At 38.8% G+C, this 24,096-nt stretch overlaps 1 protein-coding gene across 5 annotated transcripts in view; it reads left to right on the top strand.

The window, feature by feature from the left end:
- Positions 1 to 24,096, top strand: part of ANO10 (anoctamin 10) — a 236,493-nt gene that overhangs the window by 16,121 nt on the left and 196,276 nt on the right. For all 5 annotated transcript variants that reach the window (XM_047742195.1, XM_047742204.1, XM_047742185.1 and 2 more), the window contains exon 5: positions 23,378 to 23,497. In XM_047742195.1, the coding sequence (XP_047598151.1) occupies positions 23,378 to 23,497 (120 nt within the window). The remainder of the gene's footprint in view (positions 1 to 23,377; positions 23,498 to 24,096) is intronic.

Below are 24,096 nucleotides of genomic sequence, written 5' to 3'. Positions count from 1 at the left end.
CTTTTGCGTGTGGATATCCAGTTTTCCCGGTATCATTTGTTGGAAAGACCACCCTTTCCCCATTGAATGGCCTTGGTACCCTTGTCACAAATCATTTGACCATGTATGTGAGGGTTTGTTTCTGGCCTCTGTTTTATATTGGTCTATATGTCTGTATGCCAGTACCACATTATATTGGTTCCTGTGGTCATTTTTTTTTTTTTTAAGATTTTAGTTATTTATTTGAAAGAGAGAGAGAGAATTTGCATAAGCCAGGAGAAGGGCCAAGGGGGAGAGGGGAAGAGGGAGAGAACCTCAGGCAGACTCCATGCTGAGAGCGGAGTGCGACATGGGGTTTGATCTCAAGACCCTGAGCCAAGCCAAAACCAAGAGCCAGCTGCTTAATCAAGTGAGCCACTCAGCATCCCAGCTTTATGGTAAGTTTTTTTTTTTTTTAAGATTTTATTTATTTATTTGACAGAGAGAGATCACAAGTAGGCAGAGAGCTAGGCAGAGAGAGAGGGGGAAGCAGGCTCCCTGCTGAGCAGAGAGTCCGATGTGGGGCTCGATCCCAGGACCCTGGGATCATGACCTGAGCCAAAGGCAGAGGCTTTAACTCACTGAGCCACCCAGGTGCCCCTATGGTAAGTTTTAAATTCAGGAATTTTTTTCTTCCTTTTCAAGATTGTTTTGACTCCCATGATTGTTTTGAAGTCCCATGAAATTCCATATGAATTTTATGATGGGTTTTTCTATTTTTGCAGAAAGCTTGATTGGGATTTTGATAGAGATTGCATTGAATCTATAGATACTTTGGGTAGTATTGACAATTCAACAATATTAAGTCCCATGAACATGGGATGTGTTTCCATTTATTTATGTCTTATTTCGTTTAGCATTGTTTTGTAGTTTTTCATTGTGTGCATCTTTTGTCTTCAGTTAATTTCTTACTAACTAAATTCTAAAACTAAAATAACTAATTCTTATTAGTTATTTTATTCTAAAACTAAAATAACTAATTCTTATTAGTTATTTTATTCTAAAACTAAAATAACTAATTCTTATTAGTTATTTTATTCTTTATGATGCTATTATAAATGGGATTGCCATAATTCCTTTTCAGATAGTTCATTCCGTAATTACCTTTTCAGATAGTTCATTGTTAATGTATAGAAATGCAGCTTGTTCTATTTATTCATTTTGTATCCTGCTATTTTTCTGAATTCATCTATTAGCCATGACAATGTTTTTACAGAAAAGTTAGGGTTTTTCTACATAAAATACAATATCGCTCATCAACACATAATTTTACTTCTTCCTTTCTAATTTGGATGCATTTTTTTCTTCTCTAATTGTTTTGGCTAGAACTTCCAATTCTATGTTGAATGGAAGTGGTGAAAGTGGGCTTCTTTATCATATTCCTGATCTAAAGGAAAAACTTTTAGTCTTTCACCATTCAGTATGATGTTTGCTGTGGGCTTTTCCCAGATGGATTTTGTTATGTTGAGGTAGTTTCCTTCTGTTCCTAGTTTGTTGAGCATAAAAGTGGTGGCTCATATTAAATGCTTTTTCTGCATCAGTTGAGTTGATCATGTGGTTCCCCGCCACCCCTTTCTGTTAACATGGTGTATCACAGTAGGCTTTTACTGGAATTATCCTTGCATTCCAGGAATAAATTCCACTCACGTGCTGTCTCATCTTTCTACTGTGTGGCTAAATTGAGTTTGCTAGTATTTTGTTGAGTATTTTTGCATCATTGTTTATAAGGGATGGTGGTCTGTAGTTTTCTTGTGGTATTGTTGTCTGGCTTTGTATCAGGGTAATGCTGGCCTCAGAGAATGAGTTAATGGCACTCCTCATTGGGGCGCCTGAGTGGCTTAGATGGTTAAACAATTGCCTTCGGCTCAGGTCATGATCCTAGGGTCCTGGGATCAAGCCCCTCCTAGGGCTCCCTGTTGAGTGGAGAGCCTGCTTCACCCTGTCACTCTGCTGCTCCCCCTGCTTGTGTGCTCTGGCTCGCTCTCTCTCTGTCAAATAAATAAATAAGTAAAATCTCTTAAAAAATAAACAACAACAACAACAAAAAAGTGTTCCTCATCAACTTTGGGGGAAAGTTTGAAAAGGATTGGTATTAGTTATTTAAGTATTTGGTAAAATTCACCAGCAAAGTTGTCAGGTCCAGGGTTTTTCTTTGTCAGGAGATTTTTCAGGGTCCTTACTAATTCAGTCTCCTAATTATCAGATTTTCTATTTCTTCTGACCTCTGATAGTTTTTCATGGTAGCTTTTGTATTTATAGGAATTTGTCCATGTCATGTGGGTTACCTAGTTTGTTATTAGATAGTTGTTACTAGCACTCTCTTACAATCCTTTTTATTTCTGCAGAATTGGTAGTAATGTCCTCATTTCTACTTCTGATCTTAGTAATTAGTAAGTTAAGTCATCTCTCGTTTTTTCTTAGTTCATCTAGCAAAGTATTTGTCAATTTTCTTGATCTTTTCCAAAAACTACCTTTGATTCCTTTAGTCTTTTCTATTGTCTTTCTTTCCTCTATTTTGTTTATCTCTGCTCTAATCTTTATTATTTCATTCCTTCTCCTGACTATGGGTTTAGTTTGTTCTCCTTTTTCTAGTTTCTTAATTAAATTAGTTTGTTCATTTGAGGTCCTTAGCCACAAATTTCCTCCTTTTTTCTGTGTTTCCTAAGTTTTGTTGTGTTTTTGTTTTCATTCATCTCTAAATATTTTCTAATTTGCTGTGTGATGTCTTTTTTGATCCATTAGTTATTGTTTAAAAATGTAGTTTTTTGGGGCGCCTGGGTGGCTCAGTGGGTTAAGCCGCTGCCTTCGGCTCAGGTCATGATCTCAGGGTCCTGGGATCGAGTCCCGCATCGGGCGCTCTGCTCAGCAGGGAGCCTGCTTCCCTCTCTCTCTCTCTCTCTCTCTCTGCCTGCCTCTCCGTCTACTTGTGATCTCTGTCTGTCAAATAAATAAATAAAATCTTTAAAAAAAATGTAGTTTTTTAATTTCCACACATTTGTGAATTCTTCAGCTTTCCTTCTGTTACTGATTTCTAACTTTATCCCATTGTGGTCTGAGGATACTTTTTACGATAGGTATTTGTAAATCTGTTGAGACTTAATTTGCGGCCTAACACATGACTGATCTATCCTGGAAAGTGTCCCATGTGCACTTGAGAAGAATGTGGTTTTGGTCATTTATTGTCTAATTTACATGTGAACTGGATTTTGTGGACTCCTCTGTCTCTGAGTTATGCTGTGGGTATGTGCTATGGATGCTTTTGTTTGTTCTCTTGTTGATCTGTATGGCTTGCAGGAGGTGTCAAGAAATCCGAATGTAGGTACTGATTCTTATTTGTCTACATTCCTAGTTATCTGCATATGTCTTGATATTGATTATATTGTAGCAGTTTTTGTTGGACATATATTTTTTCAATGTGTGTATTAAAGATTACCATGATTGCAGAAGAATTTTTTTCAGTAAACTTTTATGAGTTATTGGTTGTATTTACTTTCTTCTTGTCTTTAGGTAAGCCAGTTATGTGTATGTGGACTCTTAAATATTCTCTGAAATATATTTAAGGTTTTATGTAATTTTCTTAGGCTTGTCTACCATTTTCCTGGTTATGTTTTCAGTATTTCCTGTTAGCTCTAATTATGACTTTGCATCTATAGGAGTTTTATGTGTGTCTTAAATCAGTTTTCTGAGCTCTCACCTTCAGCTCTTACAGCTCTTTTTTGGGTTTTAATTTCAGGGAGATGGCTTACTATCATTTCTTTAATTTCATAGGCTTTCATTGTTCAATGCTGTAATTTCCTGCTTTGTTTCTTCTCTGCCTTTGTTTCTGGTTTCCTTTTCCCTATAATATTTCTGCATAGTTCTATGCCATTTACTTGTGGTTATTACTTACTTTCCAGAGAGCTTGTTCTTCCAGACCACTATCTTTTCTAGCAGATGCAGTTCAGGGATCTATCATGAGTCCTTTTTGTCCACATCTGGGCAGTGGGGCAGTCCCCACTCCTCAATGTCCAGGAGAACCCTGCCCTCTCCTCCTTGACACCATTGTGCAGAGGCATGGATGCTCTTAGCTTAGCCTGGGCTGACTTTTTTTTTTTTTCACCCTTTTATTCTTTTTTATTTTTTTTTATTTTATAAACATATATTTTTATCCCCAGGGGTACAGGTCTGCGAATCGCCAGGTTTACACACTTCACAGCACTCACCATAGCACATACCCTCCCCAATATCCATAACCCCACCCCCCCCAACCCCCTCCCCCCATCAACCCTCAGTTTGTTTTGTGAGATTAAGAGTCACTTATGGTTTGTCTCCCTCCCAATCCCATCTTGTTTCATTTACTCTTCTCCTACCCCCTTAACCCCCCATGTGCATCTCCTCTCCCTCATATCAGGGAGATCATATGATAGTTGTCTTTCTCCGATTGACTTATTTCGCTAAGCATGATACCCTCTAGTTCCATCCACGTCGTCGCAAATGGCAAGATTTCATTTCTTTTGATGGCTGCATAGTATTCCATTGTGTATATATACCACTTCTTCTTTATCCATTCGTCTGTTGATGGACATCTAGGTTCTTTCCACAGTTTGGCTATTGTAGACATTGCTGCTATAAACATTCGGGTGCCCGTGCCCCTTCGGATCACTACGTTTGTATCTTTAGGGTAAATACCCAGCAGTGCAATTGCTGGGTCATAGGGTAGTTCTATTTTCAACATTTTGAGGAACCTCCATGCTGTTTTCCAGAGTGGTTGCACCAGCTTGCATTCCCACCAACAGTGTAGGAGGGTTCCCCTTTCTCCACATCCTCGCCAGCATCTGTCATTTCCTGACTTGTTAATTTTAGCCATTCTGACTGTGTGAGGTGATATCTCATGGTGGTTTTGATTTGTATTTCCCTGATGCCGAGTGATACGGAGCACTTTTTCATGTGTCTGTTGGCCATCTGGATGTCTTCTTTGCAGAAATGTCTGTTCATGTCCTCTGCCCATTTCTTGATTGGATTATTTGTTCTTTGGGTGTTGAGTTTGCTAAGTTCTTTATAGATTTTGGACACTAGCCCTTTATCTGATATGTCATTTGCAAATATCTTCTCCCATTCTGTCAGTTGTCTTTTGGTTTTGTTAACTGTTTCCTTTGCTGTGCAAAAGCTTTTGATCTTGATAAAATCCCAATAGTTCATTTTTGCCCTTGCTTCCCTTGCCTTTGGTGATGTTCCTAGGAAGATGTTGCTGCGGTTGAGGTCGAAGAGGTTGCTGCCTGTGTTCTCCTCGAGGATTTTGATGGATTCCTTTCTCACATTGAGATCCTTCATCCATTTTGAGTCTATTTTCGTGTGTGGTGTAAGGAAATGATCCAATTTCATTTTTCTGCATGTGGCTGTCCAATTTTCCCAACACCATTTATTGAAGAGGCTGTCTTTTTTCCATTGGACATTCTTTCCTGCTTTGTCGAAGATGAGTTGGCCATAGAGTTGAGGGTCCATTTCTGGGCTCTCTATTCTGTTCCATTGATCTATGTGTCTGTTTTTGTGCCAGTACCATGCTGTCTTGATGATGACAGCTTTGTAATAGAGCTTGAGGTCCGGAATTGTGATGCCACCAACTTTGGCTTTCTTTTTCAATATTCCTTTGGCTATTCGAGGTCTTTTCTGGTTCCATATAAATTTTAGGATTATTTGTTCCATTTCTTTGAAAAAAATGGATGGTACTTTGATAGGAATTGCATTAAATGTGTAGATTGCTTTAGGTAGCATAGACATTTTCACAATATTTATTCTTCCAATCCAGGAGCATGGAACATTTTTCCATTTCTTTGTGTCTTCCTCAATTTCTTTCATGAGTACTTTACACTTTTCTGTGTATAGATTCTTAGTCTCTTTGGTTAGGTTTATTCCTAGGTATCTTATAGTTTTGGGTGCAATTGTAAATGGGATGGACTCTTTAATTTCTCTTTCTTCTGTCTTGTTGTTGGTGTAGAGAAATGCAACTGATTTCTGTGCATTGATTTTATATCCTGACACTTTACTGAATTCCTGTACAAGTTCTAGCAGTTTTGGAGTGGAGTCTTTTGGGTTTTCCACATAGAGTATCATATCATCTGCAAAGAGTGATAGTTTGACTTCTTCTTTGCCGATTTGGATGCCTTTAATTTCCTTTTGTTGTCTGATTGCTGAGGCTAGAACTTCTGGTACTATGTTGAATAGCAGTGGTGATAATGGACATCCCTGCCAAGTTCCTGACCGTAGCGGAAAAGCTTTCCGTTTTTCTCCATTGAGAATGATATTTGCGGTGGGTTTTTCATAGATGGCTTTGATAATATTGAGGTATGTGCCCTCTATCCCTACACTTTGAAGAGTTTTGATCAGGAAGGGATGCTGTACTTTGTCAAATGCTTTTTCAGCATCTATGGGGAGTATCATATGGTTCTTGTTCTTTCTTTTATTAATGTGTTGTATCACATTGATTGATTTGCGGATGTTGAACCAACCTTGCAGCCCTGGAATAAATCCCACTTGGTCGTGGTGAATAATCCTTTTAATGTACTGTTGAATCCTATTGGCTAGTATTTTGGTGAGAATTTTTGCATCTGTGTTCATCAAGGATATTGGTCTGTAGTTCTCTTTTTTGTTGGGATCCTTGTCTGGCTTTGGGATCAAGGTGATGCTGGCCTCATAAAATGAGTTTGGAAGTTTTCCTTCTATTTCTATTTTTTGGAACAGTTTCAGGAGAATAGGAATTAGTTCTTCTTTAAATGTTTAGTAGAATTCCCCCGGGAAGCCGTCTGGCCCTGGGCTTTTGTTTGTTTGGAGATTTTTGATGACTGTTTCAATCTCCTTACTGGTTATGGGTCTGTTCAGGTTTTCTATTTCTTCCTGGTTCAGTTGTGGTAGTTTATATGTCTCTAAGAATGCATCCATTTCTTCCAGATTGTCAAATTTGTTGGCGTAGAGTTGCTCATAGTATGTTCTTATAATTGTCTGTATTTCTTTGGTGTTCGTTGTGATCTCTCCTCTTTCATTCATGATTTTATTTATTTGGGTCCTTTCTCTTTTCTTTTTGATAAGTCTGGCCAGGGGTTTATCAATCTTATTAATTCTTTCAAAGAACCAGCTCCTAGTTTCGTTGATTTGTTCTATTGTTTTTTTGGTTTCTATTTCATTGATTTCTGCTCTGATCTTTATGATTTCTCTTCTCCTGCTGGGTTTAGGGTTTCTTTCTTGTTCTTTCTCCAGCTCCTTTAGGTGTAAGGTTAGGTTGTGTACCTGAGACCTTTCTTGTTTCTTGAGAAAGACTTGTACCACTATATATTTTCCTCTCAGGACTGCCTTTGTTGTGTCCCACAGATTCTGAACTGTTGTGTTTTCATTATCATTTGTTTCCATGAATTTTTTCAATTCTTCTTTAATTTCCTGGTTGACCCATTCATTCTTTAGAAGGATGCTGTTTAGTCTCCATGTATTTGGGTTCTTTCCAAATTTCCTCTTGTTATTGAGTTCTAGCTTCAGAGCATTGTGGTCTGAAAATATGCAGGGAATGATCTCAATCTTTTGATACCGGTTGAGACTTGATTTAGGACCAAGAATGTGATCTATTCTGGAGAATGTTCCATGTGCACTAGAGAAGAATGTGTATTCTGTTGCTTTGGGATGAAATGTTCTGAATATATCTGTGATGTCCATCTGGTCCAGCGTGTCATTTAAGGCCTTTATTTCCTTGTTGATCTTTTGCTTGGATGATCTGTCCATTTCAGTGAGGGGAGTGTTAAAATCCCCTACTATTATTGTATTCTTGTCGATGTGTTTCTTTGATTTTGTTATTAATTGGTTTATATAGTTGGCTGCTCCCACGTTAGGGGCATAGATATTTAAAATTGTTAGATCTTCTTGTTGGACAGTTCCTTTGAGTATGATAGAGTGTCCTTCCTCATCTCTTATTATAGTCTTTGGCTTAAAATCTAATTGATCTGATATAAGGATTGCCACTCCTGCTTTCTTCTGATGTCCATTAGCATGGTAAATTCTTTTCCACCCCCTCACTTTAAACCTGGAGGTGTCTTCGGGTTTAAGATGAGTTTCTTGTAGGCAACATATAGATGGGTTTTGTTTTTTTATCCATTCTGATACCGGTGTCTTTTGATTGGGGCATTTAGCCCATTAACATTCAGGGTAAGTATTGAGAGATATGAATTTAGTGCCATTGTATTGCCTGTAAGGTGACTGTTATTGTATATTGTCTCTGTTTCTTTCTGATCTACTACTTTTAGGGTCTCTCTTTGCTTAGAGGACCCCTTTCAATATTTCCTGTAGAGCTGGTTTGGTATTTGCAAATTCTTTCAGTTTTTGTTTGTCCTGGAAGCTTTTAATCTCTCCTTCTATTTTCAATGATAGCCTAGCTGGATATAGTATTCTTGGCTGCATGTTTTTCTCATTTAGTACTCTGAATATATCTTGCCAGCTCTTTCTGGCCTGCCAGGTCTCTGTGGATAAGTCTGCTGCCAGTCTAATATTTTTACCATTGTACGTTACAGACTTCTTTTCCCAGGCTGCTTTCAGGATCTTTTCTTTGTCACTAAGATTTGTAAATTTTACTATTAGGTAACGCGGTGTGGACCTATTCTTAATTGATTTTGAGGGGGGGGTTCTCTGAACCTCCTGGATTTTGATGCTTGTTCCCTTTGCCATATTGGGGAAATTCTCTCCAATAATTCTCTCCAACATACCTTCTGCTCCCCTCTCTGTTTCCTCTTCTTCTGGAATCCCAATTATTCTAATGTTGTTTCGTCTTATGGTGTCACTTATCTCTCGAATTCTCCCCTCATGGTCCAGTAGCTGTTTGTCCCTCTTTTGCTCAGCTTCTTTATTCTCTGTCATTTGGTCTTCTATATCGCTAATTCTTTCTTCTGCCTCATTTATCCTAGCAGTGAGAGCCTCCATTTTTGATTGCACCTCATTAATAGCTTTTTTTATTTCAACTTGGTTAGATTTTAGTTCTTTTATTTCTCCAGAAAGGGCTTTTATATCTCCCGAGAGGGTTGCTTTAATATCTTCCATGCCTTTTTCAAGCCCGGCTAGAACCTTGAGAATCGTCATTCTGAACTCTATATCTGACATATTACCAATGTCTGTATTGATTAGGTCCCTAGCCTTTGGTACTGCTTCTTGTTCTTTTTTTTTGTTGTGAATTTTTCCGCCTTGTCATTTTGTCCAGATAAGAGTATATGAAGGAGCAAGTAAAATACTAAAAGGGTGGCAACAACCCTAGGAAAATATGCTTTAGCCAAATCAGAAGAGATCCCAAATCGTGAGGGGGGAGAAAGGGGATAAAAAGGGGTTCAGAAAGAAAAAAGAAAAAAAAAAAGAAACTATTAAAAAAAGAAAGCCGATAAAGAAAAAATATAAAAAGAGGAAAAAATATATATATATTAGATAAACTATTTAAAAAACGTTAAAAAAGAAAACGGTAAAAGTTAAAAAAATTTAGCAGAAGAAGTGAAAAAGAAAAAAAAAATTGAAAAAGAAAAAAAAATTAAATTAACTGCAAGGCTAAAAATCATGGGGAGATAGCCATGAGTTCCATGCTTTGCTTTCTTCTCCTCTGGAATTCTGCCACTCTCCTTGGTATTGAAACTGCACTCCTTGGTAGGTGAATTTGGTCCTGGCTGGGTTTCCCCTTGATCTTCTGGGGGAGGGGCCTGTTGTAGTGATTCTCAAGCGTCTTTGCCCCAGGCGGAGTTGCACCACCCTTACCGGGGCCAGGCTGAGTAATCCGCTTGGGTTTGCTGGGTTTGCTTTCGGGAGCTTTTGTTCCCTGAGCGCTTTCCGTAGAGTTCCGGAAGACGGGAATAAAGATGGCGGCCCCCCGGTGTCCGGCCCGGAGGAGCCGAGAGCCCGGGGCCCCACTCCTCAGTGCGCCCTCAGAGAACAGCGCCCAATGTCTCCCGTCACCCTGGCCTCCGGCCGCGCTCCGAGCTGACCGAGCCTGCGACCGGTTCAAGGCAACCCCGAGCTGAGAGTCACTCCTCGCTCTGTCTCTGTAGCCGGCTTCCCCGTTCTAATACCGGTAAGCTCTGCGACACTCAGACACCCCCGATCCTTCTGCGACCCTGCGGGACCTGAGGCCGCGCTGACCCCTCCCGGGCTTCACCCCAGTTAAGCCTCTGGAGCGATGTCCCTCAGCGGAACAGACTTTTAAAAGTCCTGATTTTGTGCTCCGTTGCTCCGCCCCTCGCTGGGAGCCGGCCCCTCCCCCCGCGGTCTATCTTCCCGTCGCTTTGGATTCACTTCTTCGCCAGTCCTACCTTTCAGAAAGTGGTTGATTTTCTGTTTCTAGAATTGCTGTTCTTCTTCTCTTCCATCTCCCGTTGGATTTGTAGGTGTTTGCAATCTTTAGATAAGCTATTTAGCTGATCTCCCGCTACCCAAAGTAGTCTCAGCCTGCTACTTCTCCGCCATCTTGACTCCTCCTCCCACCTGGGCTGACTTTTAAAGCCTTGTCTCATGGTTTGTGATTTGGGTTTATAAATGTTTTTCTAGTTTCATCAAAGATAGGTGTTTCCCTTTATCTGTCTTGTTTCCTTTGTTGTTTTTAACTTTTATCATGAGCAAGAAGAGGGCAGAGGTGTCTTTCTGCCACTCTTTGTTACCAGGAGTTCCACATTCTGTATTCAGGCAGTATTTTGGTGCCTTTCCAGAATTTTAAATCTTTCTTAATCTCTTTTGGAAATAAGACACAGCTGGGTACAAAACAGGCTGAGGCACCGTCTTGGTTGTTAATGTCAGCCTCCCATTTCTTCCTGTTTATCTACATTCAGATTCTTATGTGGAAGCCCCTGCTTCCTTCTGCTAGCTTCTGCACAGGTACATCCTCTTTCTGTGGCTGGGACAGAGACTGTGTGTGCATTCCCACCACATGGGTCTCTGGAGCAGCAGTTTTCCAAATGCTCCCAGCTGCTTCAGAAAGAAGTTTTCAGCTGAATGAAAACCTTGAAAGGAATATATGTAAATGATTTTTCTTGTGTGTATAGGTGCCCTGTCTGGTGTTCTAAAGCTGTAATAGAAATAATTTTCTTGCTGGCAGGATGGGGGTTTTATAAACAAGGATCTCCTCTCTCTCTCTTTCTTTCTTTCTTTTTGGTAATACATATAAAGATAATAAAATCATCTCATTATGGTCATTTGAAAATTTTTTATACATCTGAGGTAAGAATCATATTTCCGTGGTCATTTGAAAATTTTTTATACATTTGAGGTAAGAATCATATTTCCGTGGTCAAGGCTGGATTTTCAAAATCTGCATTATTGTTTTCCTTTATATATTTGAAAAATGTGATCCCTAAAATGCTGTGTTTATCATAATATTTGGTTGATGAAGAAATGAGATATATATATATGGGCTATGGATAATTATAAAGCATGAACTGTTTTCAGAGTACAAATATTAGAGCTAATAAAACTCAGAGTAACCTAAAATCTTAGATTTCCATGAAATTAGTCCATAGCAATAAGTAGAAAAGCTTTTTTTCTTTTTAAGATTTTATTTGTGAAGGAGAGAGAGGGAGAACTTGAGAGGCAGAGGGAGAAGCAGGCTCCCTACTGAGCAGGGATTTCCCCCCAACCCTCACCCTCCCCTCCTGCGCAATAGGGCTCAATCCCAGACCCCAGGATCATGACCTGAGCTGCAGGCAGACGCTTAACAGCCACTCAGGTGCCCCCCCCCCCCCGACCTTTTTTGGTCTTTCAGTTTCACGGGAGACACTCCCTGGGTGTCCTCTTTCCCACAGCTAATTGGGAGCAGAGATTGTAACCTGCTCATTGTGATTCCATCAGCACTGTGAGAGCTAGCCAGGCCTTTCATGAGAAACTCTCCCTGCTATTGCAAGTTTAATTTGATTTTACATGCGATGATTGTGATTTTGTTTGCCACAACATTCTGTTTTAATAGCTTGCATTAAGTAGATGGCAACTGTTGTTGGGGTGAATGTGACCTTCAGCCAATTAGGAGGTCCTGGGTGCTTGCAGTCAGGCTCTCCTTTGTCTCACAGCGAGCAATGTGGACGGACGTCTAAAAGTGTGTCTCTACATGTGTCTTTGTCGCATTCATCTTGGTTTTCTCTGTGAGCTGAGATCACTCAAAGACTCTGCCTTCTCCTGTTGGTTCCCAATAGTTAATAGTCACGCAAAATAACACAATGAAAGATTTTCTTTAGAAAAAGGAGTTAAGGGAGCTGGGAATTTCTTATATATTAACTGTATCTTAAGGGATGCTATTTAGGTTAAAGCTCTGTCTCAGAATGTCTGTCAGAAGATTATCATGTTTTGATTGATGGGAGATGGCATAGCTCATCTTTAGTTTTTGTTTGTTTTTTTTTTTTTTTTTAAGAAGTATTTTGCCCTAGACCATCTTTCTCAATCTCTTCTGCTCTCTAGAGGCAACCAGTTAAAGTGTGTTGTTGTGTTTGTGTTTTTGTGGTGTATTTCTTTTTTTTTTTTTTAAGATTTTATTTATTTATTTGACAGAGAGAAATCACAAGTAGGCAGAGAAGCAGGCAGAGAGAGAGGAGGAAGCAGGCTTCCCGCTGAGCAGAAAGCCCGATGTGGGGCTCGAACCCAGGACCTGGGATCATGACCTGAGCCGAAGGCAGCGGCTTAACCCACTGAGCCACCCAGGCGCCCCTCATCTTTAGTTTTATATTGTCATTCTTTTTGGACATTATAGTAACTATTTCTGAATATCTTCTGTTTATACATAGAGTGGTCAGATATAATCTGTCTTATAATATTATTAATAGATCTTATAAGAGTAATAAAGTTTCAAGTAAATATCATGTAGCAGGCATGTATATAAGATTAAACTATTAATACATATATATATATATCTGTATTTCTCTTTCTCTTTATAAATACATCTATCACTGGGTGCATCACCATACACACACACACACACACACACACACACATACATAGACAAATGCACACATACATGTACTGTGTTTTGGTGCATATATGCACTTTTTCTCTTAAGCAGGATTAAAACAATACAGGAATATAAATGTATTTTGAGAACAGTTTACTTCTGAGAAGCAGTTTTTTTCCTTATTGAGATACGAGTGGTGTGTTCACACCTGTCTGTTCAAGTGCAGTGAGACCTGGGAGAGGGTGCTGGGGCATGGCAGCAGCTACGCCTCTTGTAGGTGCTCTGTGTGCTCATCATCCCTCTTCTGGATTGGAGGCAGCATGACCTGCACAGAGATGCTGTAAGGAGACATGAGAGAGACTTTGTTGTTGCTTTTGAAGTAAACATGTGTTAATTAGCCAAAGACAGAAGCAACTGTGTTAGTATTATTATTGTGTTATTTAATTTCGAGGTCTGACTATAAACTAGGCTAGTTATCACTTCCCTTCAGTTAGATTTTGCTTTGTTTAGCTAATCAATAAATGGCTGTAATAGTAAGAACCCTAGTATTTGACAATGGAACATTAGCAGTCTTTTTTTTATTTTATTTTTTTTTTTTTAAAGATTTTATTTATTTATTTGTCAGAGAGAGAGAGGGAGAGAGAGCAAGCACAGGCAGACAGAATGGCAGGCAGAGGCAGAGGGAGAAGCAGGCTCCCCAATGAGTAAGGAGCCCGATGCGGGACTCGATCCCAGGACGCTGGGATCATGACCTGAGCCGAAGGCAGCTGCTTAACCAACTGAGCCACCCAGGCGTCCCTCTTTTTTTTATTTTTAAAGATTTTATTTATTTATTTGACAGAGAGAGACACAGCAAGAGAGGGAACACAAGCAGGGGGATTGGGAGAGGGAGAAGCAGGCCTCCCGCCAAGCAGGGAGCCCAGTGCGGGGCTCAGTCCCAGGACCCTGGAATCATGACCTGAGCCGAAGGCAGACGCTTAAGGGCTGAGCCACTCAGGCGTCCCATTCAGCATTCTTAAAGGAAGGAATCTTGGTTTAGGTTGTTTAGTTTTTTTTTTTTTTTAATGGAAATATAGTTGACATACAATATTAATTTTAAGTATATGGTATAGTGACTGGACATTTATTTGCTTTATAAAATGATCACCATCGTAAGTCTAGATATAATCTGTCACCATATGAAGTCGTTACAATGTTATTGGCTATAATCCCTGTGCTGTACTTTATATCTCCATGATTTTCTAATTATAATTGAGAGTTTATACCTCTTAACTCCCTTTACCTATTTCTCCTATCCCTTGATCCCCTTCCCTTCTGGCAACCACTAGTTTGGTCTCTGATTTATAAGTCTGTTTGATTTTGTTCATCTGTTTTGCCTTTTTTTTTTTTTTTTTTTTTAAAGAGAAAGCATGAGGCCAGGGGGAGGAGTGGGAGCGGCAGAGAGAAAGAGAGAGAATCTTAAGCAGGCTCCACACCCAGTGTAGAGCCCAATACCATGGCTTCGTATCACTGCCCTGAGATCATGACCTGAGCTGAAATTGAGAGTCAGACACTTAACTAAATGGGCCATCTGGGTGTCCCTGTTTTGCTTTTTAGACTCCACCGATAAGTGAAATCATCTGGTATTTGTCTTTCTCTGTTCGACATTTTTCACTTAGCATAATACCCTCTTGGTCCATCCATGTTGTTGCAAATGGCAAGATTTCATTCTTTCCTTTTTACGGCTGAGTAATATTCCACCATATGTGTGTTTATATACTACATCTTCTTTATCCATTCATCTGTCCATAGGCATTAGGTTTATTCCATATCTTGGCTATTGTAAATAATGCTGCAATGGACATAGAAGTGCAGATTATCTTTTTGAATTAGTGTTTTCATTTTCTTAGGTATTTACCCAGAAATGGAATTGTTGAATGTTATGAAATTCCAATTTTAGCTTTTTGAGGAAACTCCATACAGTTTTCCATAGCTGCACCAATTTAAATTGCCACCAGCAGTCCTTAAGAGTTCCTTTTTCTCCATATTCTTGCCAGCACTTACTATTTTTTGTCTTTTTGATACTAGCTGCTCTGACACAATGACACATCATTGTCATTTTGATTTGATTTCCCTAGGGGAAATCCTAGATATAGATATAGGGATCCCTAGATATAGGGAAATATCTAGTCTATATCTAGTGATATAGACTATAGACATAGTCTATTGAAATTTTTATTATTTTTGATGCAATTGTAAATGGAATTGTTTTCTTAATTTCTCTTCATGGTATTTTGCTATTAGTATATAAAAACACAACAGATTTCTATGTATTAATTTTATCTCATTCATCTTAACCGAATCCATTTAATCTAATAGTTTTTGGTGGATTCTTTAGGATTCTTTAGGTTTTTCTATGTATAAATGCTATCTGCCAATAGTGACAATTTAACTTCCCCTTTACCAATTTGAATGCCTTTTATTCCTTTTTGCTGTCTGATTGTTGCAATTAGAACTTCTAATACTATGTTGAATAAAAGTGGTGAAAGTGGATATCCTTGTCTTGTTCCTAACCTTGAGTTTGATGTTATTTGTGTTTTATGTTACATGTGGCCTTTATTATGTTGATATGTACTACACCCATTTTATTGAGAGTTTTTAAAACTCACAAATGGATGTAGAATTCATCAAATACTTTTTCTGCATCTATTGAGGTGATCATATGATTTTGATCCTTCATTTTATGAATGTTGTATATCACATTGACTGATTTGAGGATATTGAACCATCCTTTCATCCCTGGAATAAATTCCACTTGATTATCATATATGATCCTTTTAATGTATTATTGAATTTGGTTTGCTTATATTTTGTTGAGGATTTTTACCTATAATTTTCATCAGTGTTACTGGCCTGTAATTTTCTTTTTTTGTAGAATCTTTGTCTGGTTTTAGTATCAGGGTAAATTCTGGCCTTATTGAATGAATTTAGAAGTGTTCCTTTCTCTTGAAATTTTTAGAATAGTTTGAGAAAGATAGGTATTAAATCTTCTTTAAATGTTTGGTAGAGGGGCACCTGGATGACTCAGTCAGTTTAGTGTCCGACTCTGGATTTTAACTCAAGTCATGATCTAAGGGTTGTGAGACTGGGCCCCATGTTGGGCTCTGTGCTCAGCATAGAGTCGGCTTGAGATCCTTCCTCTCCCTCTGCTCTCCACACGCCCCCCCCCCCTGCTGCCCTGCTCACACTCTCTAAATAAACAAACAAACAAAATCTTTAAAAAAAATAAATGTTTGGTAGAATTCACCTGTGAGGCTGTTTGGTTCTGGTCTTTTCTTTGTTGGATGTTTTTTTATTACTGATTCAGTTTCATTACCAGTAAGCAGTCTGTTCAGATTTTCTCTTTCTTCCTATTTCAGTCTTCCCTGAAAATTGAGGGTTTCCAGGAATTTATCAGTTTCTTCTAGGCTGTCCAGTTTGTTGGCATGTAACTGTTGGTAGTAGTCTCTTATAATCCTTTGTGGTTTTGTCAGTTGTAACTTCTCTTTCATTTCTAATTGTATTTATTTGGTTTCTCTACTCTCCCTCCCTCCTTCTTTCCTTTATTTCTTCTTCTTCTTCCCTATGTCCTCCCCCCTTCCCTCTCCCCCTCCTCCCTCTTCACCCTCCTCCCCTTTCTCATCCCCTCCTCCTTCCTTTCTCCTCCTCTTCCTTCCTCCTCCTCTTCTTCTTCTTGTTTATTATTTTTGTTTATCCTTTGAAGAACCAGCTACTAGTTTCATTGATCTTTTCCATTATTTTTGAGATCTCTATTTCATTTATTTCCACTTTTATTAACTTTGGGCTTTGTTCTTTCTCCAGTTTATCTAGATGTAAGGTTAGATTGTTTATTTGAGATTTTTTCTGGTTTCTTGAGGTAGGCCTCTACTACTATAAACTTCCTTTACAGCTGCTTTTGCGGAGTCTCATTGATTTTGGGACATTGTGTTTCCATTTTCATTGGTCTCAAGGGGTTTTTTTGTGTTGTTGTTTTTTTTTTAATTTTCTCATTGATCCATTGACCATTGGTTGTTTAATAGTGTATTGTTTAGCCTCTGTGTATATAGATATATATTCATTTTTTCCTTGTAGTTGATTTATTGTCTCATACCATTGTGGTCATAAAAGATGCTTGATATGATTTCAGTCTTCTTTAATTTATTGAAACTTATTTTGTTCCCTAATATGTGATTTATCCTGTTGAATGTTCCATATGAACTTCAAAAGAATATGTGCTCTGCTGGTTTGGGATGAAATTTTTTGTATGTGTCTGTTAAATCCATCTGGTGTAATGTGTCACTTAAGGTCACTGTTTTTTTTAATTGATTTTCTGCCTGGATGATCTATCCATTTGTGTAAGTGGAGCATTAAAGTCCCCTACTGTTATTGTATTATTGTTAGTTTCTCCCTTTTTGGCGGTTAATATTTGCTTTATATACTTAAGTGCTTCTATGTTGGGTACATAGGTATTTATAATTGTTATATCCTCTTCTTGGATTGATTTTTTTATTATTATGTAGGGTCCTTTTTGTTATACACTCTTTGTTTTATAGGTCATTTTGTCTGACATAAGTATTGCTACTCTAGCTTTCTTTTCATTTCATTTTCATGGAATATCTTTTTTCATCCCTCACTTTTAGTCTGTGCAAGTCTTTAGATCTGAAATGAGTCCCTTTTAGATAGCATATAGATAAGTCTCACTTATTTACCCATTCAGTCACCCTGTATCATTTGGGTACACTTGGAAGACTTTGTCCATTTATATTTACTTATTGATAGGTATGTACTTATTGCCATTTTGTTAATTGTTTTTGTAGTTCTTCTGTGTTTCTTCTTCTCTTGCTTATTCCCTTGTGATTTCCTTGTTTTCTTTAGTGTTATGTTTGGATTCCTTTCTTTTTATTCTTTGTGTATCTATTATAGGTTTTTTGTTTGTGATTACCATGAGGTTCACATATAATACCCTAAGTATGTAGAAGTATGTTTTAAGTTGATGGTTGCTTATGTTTGAACACATTCTAAGAACACTACATTTTTATTCTCCCCCTCCCTGTTTTATGTTTTTGTCATCATATTTCCCATCTTTTTATTTTGTGTATCCCTTAACTAACTGTTGTAAGTATTGTTGGCTTACTACTTTTGTCCTTAACCTTCATACTAGCTTTATAAGTAGTTGATCTACCATCTTTATATGTTCACTGTTACAGCTATATTTTTTCTTTCAAAATTTTCTTCTAGTTACAGCCTTTTCTTTTCTACTTAAAGAAGTTCCTTTAACATTTCCTGTAAAGCAGGTTTAGTGGTGATGAACTCTTTTGTCTGGAAAACTCTTTATTTGTACTACAATCCTGAATGATAACCTTGCTGTGTAGATAACCTTGTTTCTCTTTGTGGATTTTTCCCTTTCAACACTTTGAATATATTGTGCCACTCCTTTCTGACCTGCAAAGTCTGCTGAAAAATTAGCTGATAATATTATGGGTGTTCTCAGGTATGTAACTAGTTGCTTATTTCCTGTTGCTTTTAATATTTTCTCATTAATTTTTGACATTTTCACTATTTTTGTATCTTGGTATGAACTTCTTTGGGTTCATCTTTTTTGGGGCTGTCTTTCCTTTTTTGGATCTGGATGTCTGTTTTCTTGCCCAGGGCTCTCTTTCGTTTTTGGACCTAGATGTCTCTTCCTTGTCTGTTTTAGCTATAACTTCTTTAAAGAAGTTTTCTGCTCCTTTCTCTTTATCTTCTCATTCTGGGACCTGTAAAATGCAAATGTTAGTACCCTTGATGTTGTCCTGAAGGTCTCTTAAACTATACTCAGTTGTTTTTTTTAAAAGATTTTATTTATTTATTTGATGGGGGGTGGGGCAGGGAGAGAGAGGGAGAAGCAGCCTCCCTGCTGAGCAGAGAGTCCGACGTGGGGCTTGATCCCAGGACCTGGAATCATGACCTGAGCCGAAGGCAGATGCTTAACTGACTGAGGCACCCAGGTGCCCTAACTATCCTCGGTTTTAAAAATTATTTTTTCTTTTTGCCATTCAGTTAGGGTCATTTCCATTACCCTGTTTTCCAGATTGCTGATCCATTCTTCTGCATCCTCTGATCTGCTGCTGATTCCCTCTAGTATATTTTTCAACTTAGTAATTATATTGTTTGGCTCTGATTGGTTCTTGTTTTATATTATTTATCTCTTTCTTGAAGTTTTTGCTGTGTTCATCAGTTCTTCACCTGAGTTTGGTGAGCATCTTCATGACCATTACTTGGTAAGTCTTTTTCAGGGAGATTGCTTATCTCTTTTTCATTTAATTCTTTTTCTGAGGTTTTATCTTATTCTTTCATTTGGAACATATTCCTCTGTCTTCTCATCTTGCCTCTTTGTGTTTGTGTGTTTTAAGTAGATCAGCAATATCTGGTCTTAAAGGAGTGGCCTTCTGTAGAAGGTGTACTATGGGGCCCAGAAGTGCAGTCCCTTGCTGGTCACCCAAATCAGGAGGTCCAAGGGTGTCCTTTGTGTATTCCCTCCTGTTTTGAGTGAGCCACAACTGTTGTGGCCTAATAGTAGATGGGAGGCCCTTTAGGGGAGCACCAGTTAAGGTGGAGGTGGCCTGGTGGGTGTGGTGGGGTGGGAACTACTTTGGGTGGGGGGTGCCTTCCAGAGTGTGGAGAGTTGAGCAGGGCAGGTCTGCAGGGGAATACCAGGGTGGGGTTAGAAGTGCTAGCTAGGTAGATGGAGAGTGTCAGAAGTCTTTCTCACCAGTACTAGGCCAGCTAGGTAGGGTGAGAAAAATGGCATCTGCCAGCGCTTCCATTCCTGGAGAATGTTCCTGCAGTTCCCTGAACCTCTGGCACATGTCCTAAAGTTAGTCAGTGAATCTGCTTCATATATGGCACGGGTACTTTCAAACTGCTGCCTTGACACTGGGTCTTAGAGCGAGTATGTGGATGGGTCTTTTAAGAGTGGAATCTTGGTTTTCTGTAGCCCTCTTGCTCTCTTGGGATTAAGCCCTGCTGATTTTCAAAACCGGACATTTTGGGGCCCATCTTCTCGGTGCAGGTTCCTGTGGTAAGGTTACCCCCATGTGGGGCTTGAACCCTTCACAGGGAGGACCTCCCTGCATGTGCTATCCCTCCCACTTGTGGGCTGCCATGCTGTGGATTTAGGTCCTGATTAGACCACTTCTCTGCCCCTCCTGTGCTTCTCAGTGTGACTTTTTCTTTCTAGCTGTGAAAGAGCTGTTCTGTTACTCTTCAGGTCATTCTCAGACAGAGTTGTTCTATATGTAGTTGTAGTCTTGGTGTGTCTGGGGAGAGGTGAGCTCTTGTCTGCCATCTCCATCCTCCTGGGAAGCCGTTGTTTCTGTCTTTAAATAGACCTACACAGCATCTTACTTTTGAAGGTAAGGGTCATTTTAATTACATTCTTCGCTAACAAGAGAAAGTTAAAGGATTAAAAGACAGACCTCTATTTTTAGAAGCTGAAATTGGAACCACGCTTTTGGCATTGGTGGTGAAGAGAAGCCTGGTAATTTAGGACTTGAGGCTTTATATTCTGAGTCTTTCAGTTCACAGTCCTTTTTTTAGAAGTAGCTGGTTTTTATGCCTGCTGAGAAAGTCATCTATAGTAGAATGCAGTCAGTTTTTTAAAAAGAACTTAGAAATAGTAAAATAATTTAGATGTTGTCAGTTCAAAGTTGAATAACTTGACACAGTAATTGAAAAGGATAGTGATGGAAGAAAGAATAAAGTACAGCTGTGCATCTTCAAATAAGAGAGAAGAATCAGAACAGTTGTGGATGACCAACTTTCACTCATGTGAGTGAAAGAAAAACTCACTGAAATACTTCAGAATAAAAACATTAAGAAATGGACTTGATAGCATCAGTGGCTAATATAACTTAAACCATGTATCTTTTCCTGCTAATTAATGAGTGTGGTTTTTTTTTAGTCATTAAGGATTTCATCACATCCCTTGCTTTTCAAGACTTTTTAAAAAAAGATTTATTTATTTTTAGAGAGAGAGCATGAGAGGAGGGGTAGGGGCAGAGGGCGAGGAAGAGGGAGAATCTCCAGCAGACTCTCTCCTGAGCATGGAGCCCAACCTGGGGTTCAATCTTACGACCCTGAGATCACAACCTGAGCTGAAACCGAGTCTGATGTTCAACTGACTGAGCCACCCAGGTGCCCCTTTAAGACTTTTTTATAACTTCTGTGTGAGATATAATTGTAAGACTCATCGATTAAGAAGTTTTCTTTCAGACCCAGGCTTTTTCCTATTGTTGGTATCACATATCTCCTGTTTAGGATTCTTTGTTCATTTCTAAGAAGTTAACTTTATTTTTATTTTTATTATTTTTATGTTTTAGAGCTGGAGGAGACAGGGTTAGAAGGAGTGGGAGAGAGGGAAACTGAAACAGGCTCCACACCCAGGTGTGGAGTATGATCCGGGCTAGATCTCACAACACTGAGATCATGACCTGAACTGAAATCTAGAGTCAGACACTTAATTGACTGAGACACCCAGGTGCCCCTGCTTTACTTTTAAATTACTCTGAAGATTTTCTGATAGGGCCATCTGTCGAAAATAGCATCTTTCTTTGTTATATATAGTATTTCTACAGGGAAAACTCAAAACATACTTTGCTTCGATGTTGCAGATGTTCATTTTCATCCTCCTTGAAGGGCCTGTTGCTTAATATGCTCATCACTTGTCTTTGGTGACAAGGTAGATAGGAGATAAGAGAGGCAGCTCTTGGAAGAGGTGAGCTGATAAGCCTTGAAGAGCTCAAAGCTTATCAGTGGATGAAAACAGCAAAGCATCTTTTCTTTATGCAAATTCCATCTTATAAGCAACTGTGCTCTTAAGTTAGAGACTCTATTAGAAACTTGTGTAGAAAGTAGTTCATCTCCCCACATATGGCACTAGGTACAGCATCAGAGCTCTCCATGTCTGCTGATCACATCCTGATCACGTCTGAAGACCCACACACCTGAGTCACTCTAAATAATTTATGGATGAGAGAATGCCCTGTTTTCACATATTACCAGGGGATATTGTCTTTGGGTAAATTCATTTGTCTCTTTCAAGTATATGTACAGGAGTGATAAAATCGTACTAGTCAGCTGACTGCTGAAAGTATGATTTTATTTGGTTTTGTTATTTGCTGTTTGTAAATGTAAGCCTTTGTTATCAGATTAGAAAAGATGAAAATGATTCTGCAAATATTCAGTATCATCAAGGATGAAAGGAACTGAACACTGTCTTCTTTTTTTTTTTTTTAAGATTTTATTTATTTATTTGACAGAGAGAGATCACAAGTAGATGGAGAGGCAGGCAGAGAGAGAGAGAGGGAAGCAGGCTTCTCGCTGAGCAGAGAGCCCGATGCGGGACTCAATTCCAGGACCCTGAGATCATGACCCGAGCCGAAGGCAGCAGCTCAACCCACTGAGCCACCCAGGCGCCCCTGAACACTGTCTTCTTACCTTCACTGTGGTGGGAGGACAGATTGGTAAAGTCTTTCTAGGGGCAGTTTTATAATTGCTGTTCAAATTTAAAATACATATGCTCTTCGACCTAGCAATTCTACTTCTACTTCTAACTCTACTTCTAATTCTACTGCTAAGTATGTCTGAGGAAATAGTGGACAGGTAGGAAAAGATATGTGTATAAGAATTTTAACATTTGTGTATTTATTAAGATTTATTTATTAGAGAGAGCAAGCATATTTGCGGAGTGGGGAGGGGCAAAGGGAGAGAATCTCCAGCAGACTCCTGGCTGAGCATGGAGCCTGATGTGGGTCTGGATCCCACAACCATGATACCATAACCTGAGCAGAAACCAAGAGTGGTATGCTTAACTGACTGAGCCCCCTAGGTACCCTGAATTTTAACATTTATAATGGCAAAAAGAGGGGGGCAGGGAACAAGTATTTTTCAACAGAGGATTAAATTTTAGCACTTCATACAAGGGAATATTATGATACTGTTAAAAAGGACATTTCATGTTTCTAGGCAATGGCATTGAAAACATTTGTTATACACTACTACATGAGAAAAAATTACAGAACAATGTGTATAGAATGATCCTACTTTTATTTTTATAATATATATTTATGGATGTATGTTTTGAAGTTTGGTCTTACACAAAATTGTTGTTTACACTGGTTATTTTTTGTGGGAGGATCTCTCCAATTCTAATTTGTACATTTCAGTATGGTTTATAATTTTACATAAAGTTGTATTGCTTTCATAGTTAAAATAGTCAAGATATTTACACTGTGAAGAACAAAAGAATATATACCTTCAGAATAGGCAGTATACCACTGCTCCTTGTACAACACCCCTTCCTTACTGGGCTGGCTCTCTAGCATTTGAAGAAGTATATCACGAGTGATCTCAAAGCCATTTTATCTAGTCTGGCCCATTTTCCATCTGCAGTGAGAAGATTGCTCACCTCTGGCATTGTGATTCAGGTGTTCCCACTGCATGATAATGAAGCCCTGAAGAAGCTTGAGGACAGCTGGTACACGCGGTTTACTTTCAAGTATCAGCCCCTAGGTATGTGTCAATACCTGTTCTCATAGGGAAGAAGGACTACCAACCAGATGTCATGATTCAACAGTGGCATGTTTCTCAGCATATGGGGTAGATGTTTAATGCTCTGCTGGGCAAGGCTCTGTGGGCAAAAATTGGGGTCAGATAAGATGGTGTCACTGGTAGAGAGGAACCTCTCCACCCTATTACATGACCTATTTAGTAATTTATTTTATTTCTAATAGCATTTCAGATGGGCTGAATGGCAAGCTCTCCTTAAATTTCACCAACAACACAGGCTATTCAGAGTGGCCTTCATGAGTACATGTCTGAGTTGGAGTAGAACAGATTTTATGAGAATTTCATTTGACTGTGAATATCTTGTATTGGAAAATTTCTGTTTCTTTAGAGCTAATCATTTGAGCAGACCAAGCTGTGCTCATTTTTAGGGGCAGACTAACATGCCTAGTTTGTAAGTATCTTGGTGTATATTACTGAATCTATACATTTTCTCTGAATTTAGTTATAAGAGTGTCCATTAGTTTATTTGGTATGTGTTAGCATTACTGCATGCAAACTGACTTCAGAATGAATGTTCAGGTTTTTTGGCTTACTTATGTTTT

The sequence above is a fragment of the Lutra lutra genome, chromosome 1 (assembly GCF_902655055.1).
Source record: "Lutra lutra chromosome 1, mLutLut1.2, whole genome shotgun sequence".
Classification (NCBI taxonomy): domain Eukaryota; kingdom Metazoa; phylum Chordata; class Mammalia; order Carnivora; family Mustelidae; genus Lutra; species Lutra lutra.
The sequence above is the reverse complement of the archived record's forward strand: the minus strand, read 5'-3'. Positions and strand labels throughout refer to the sequence as shown.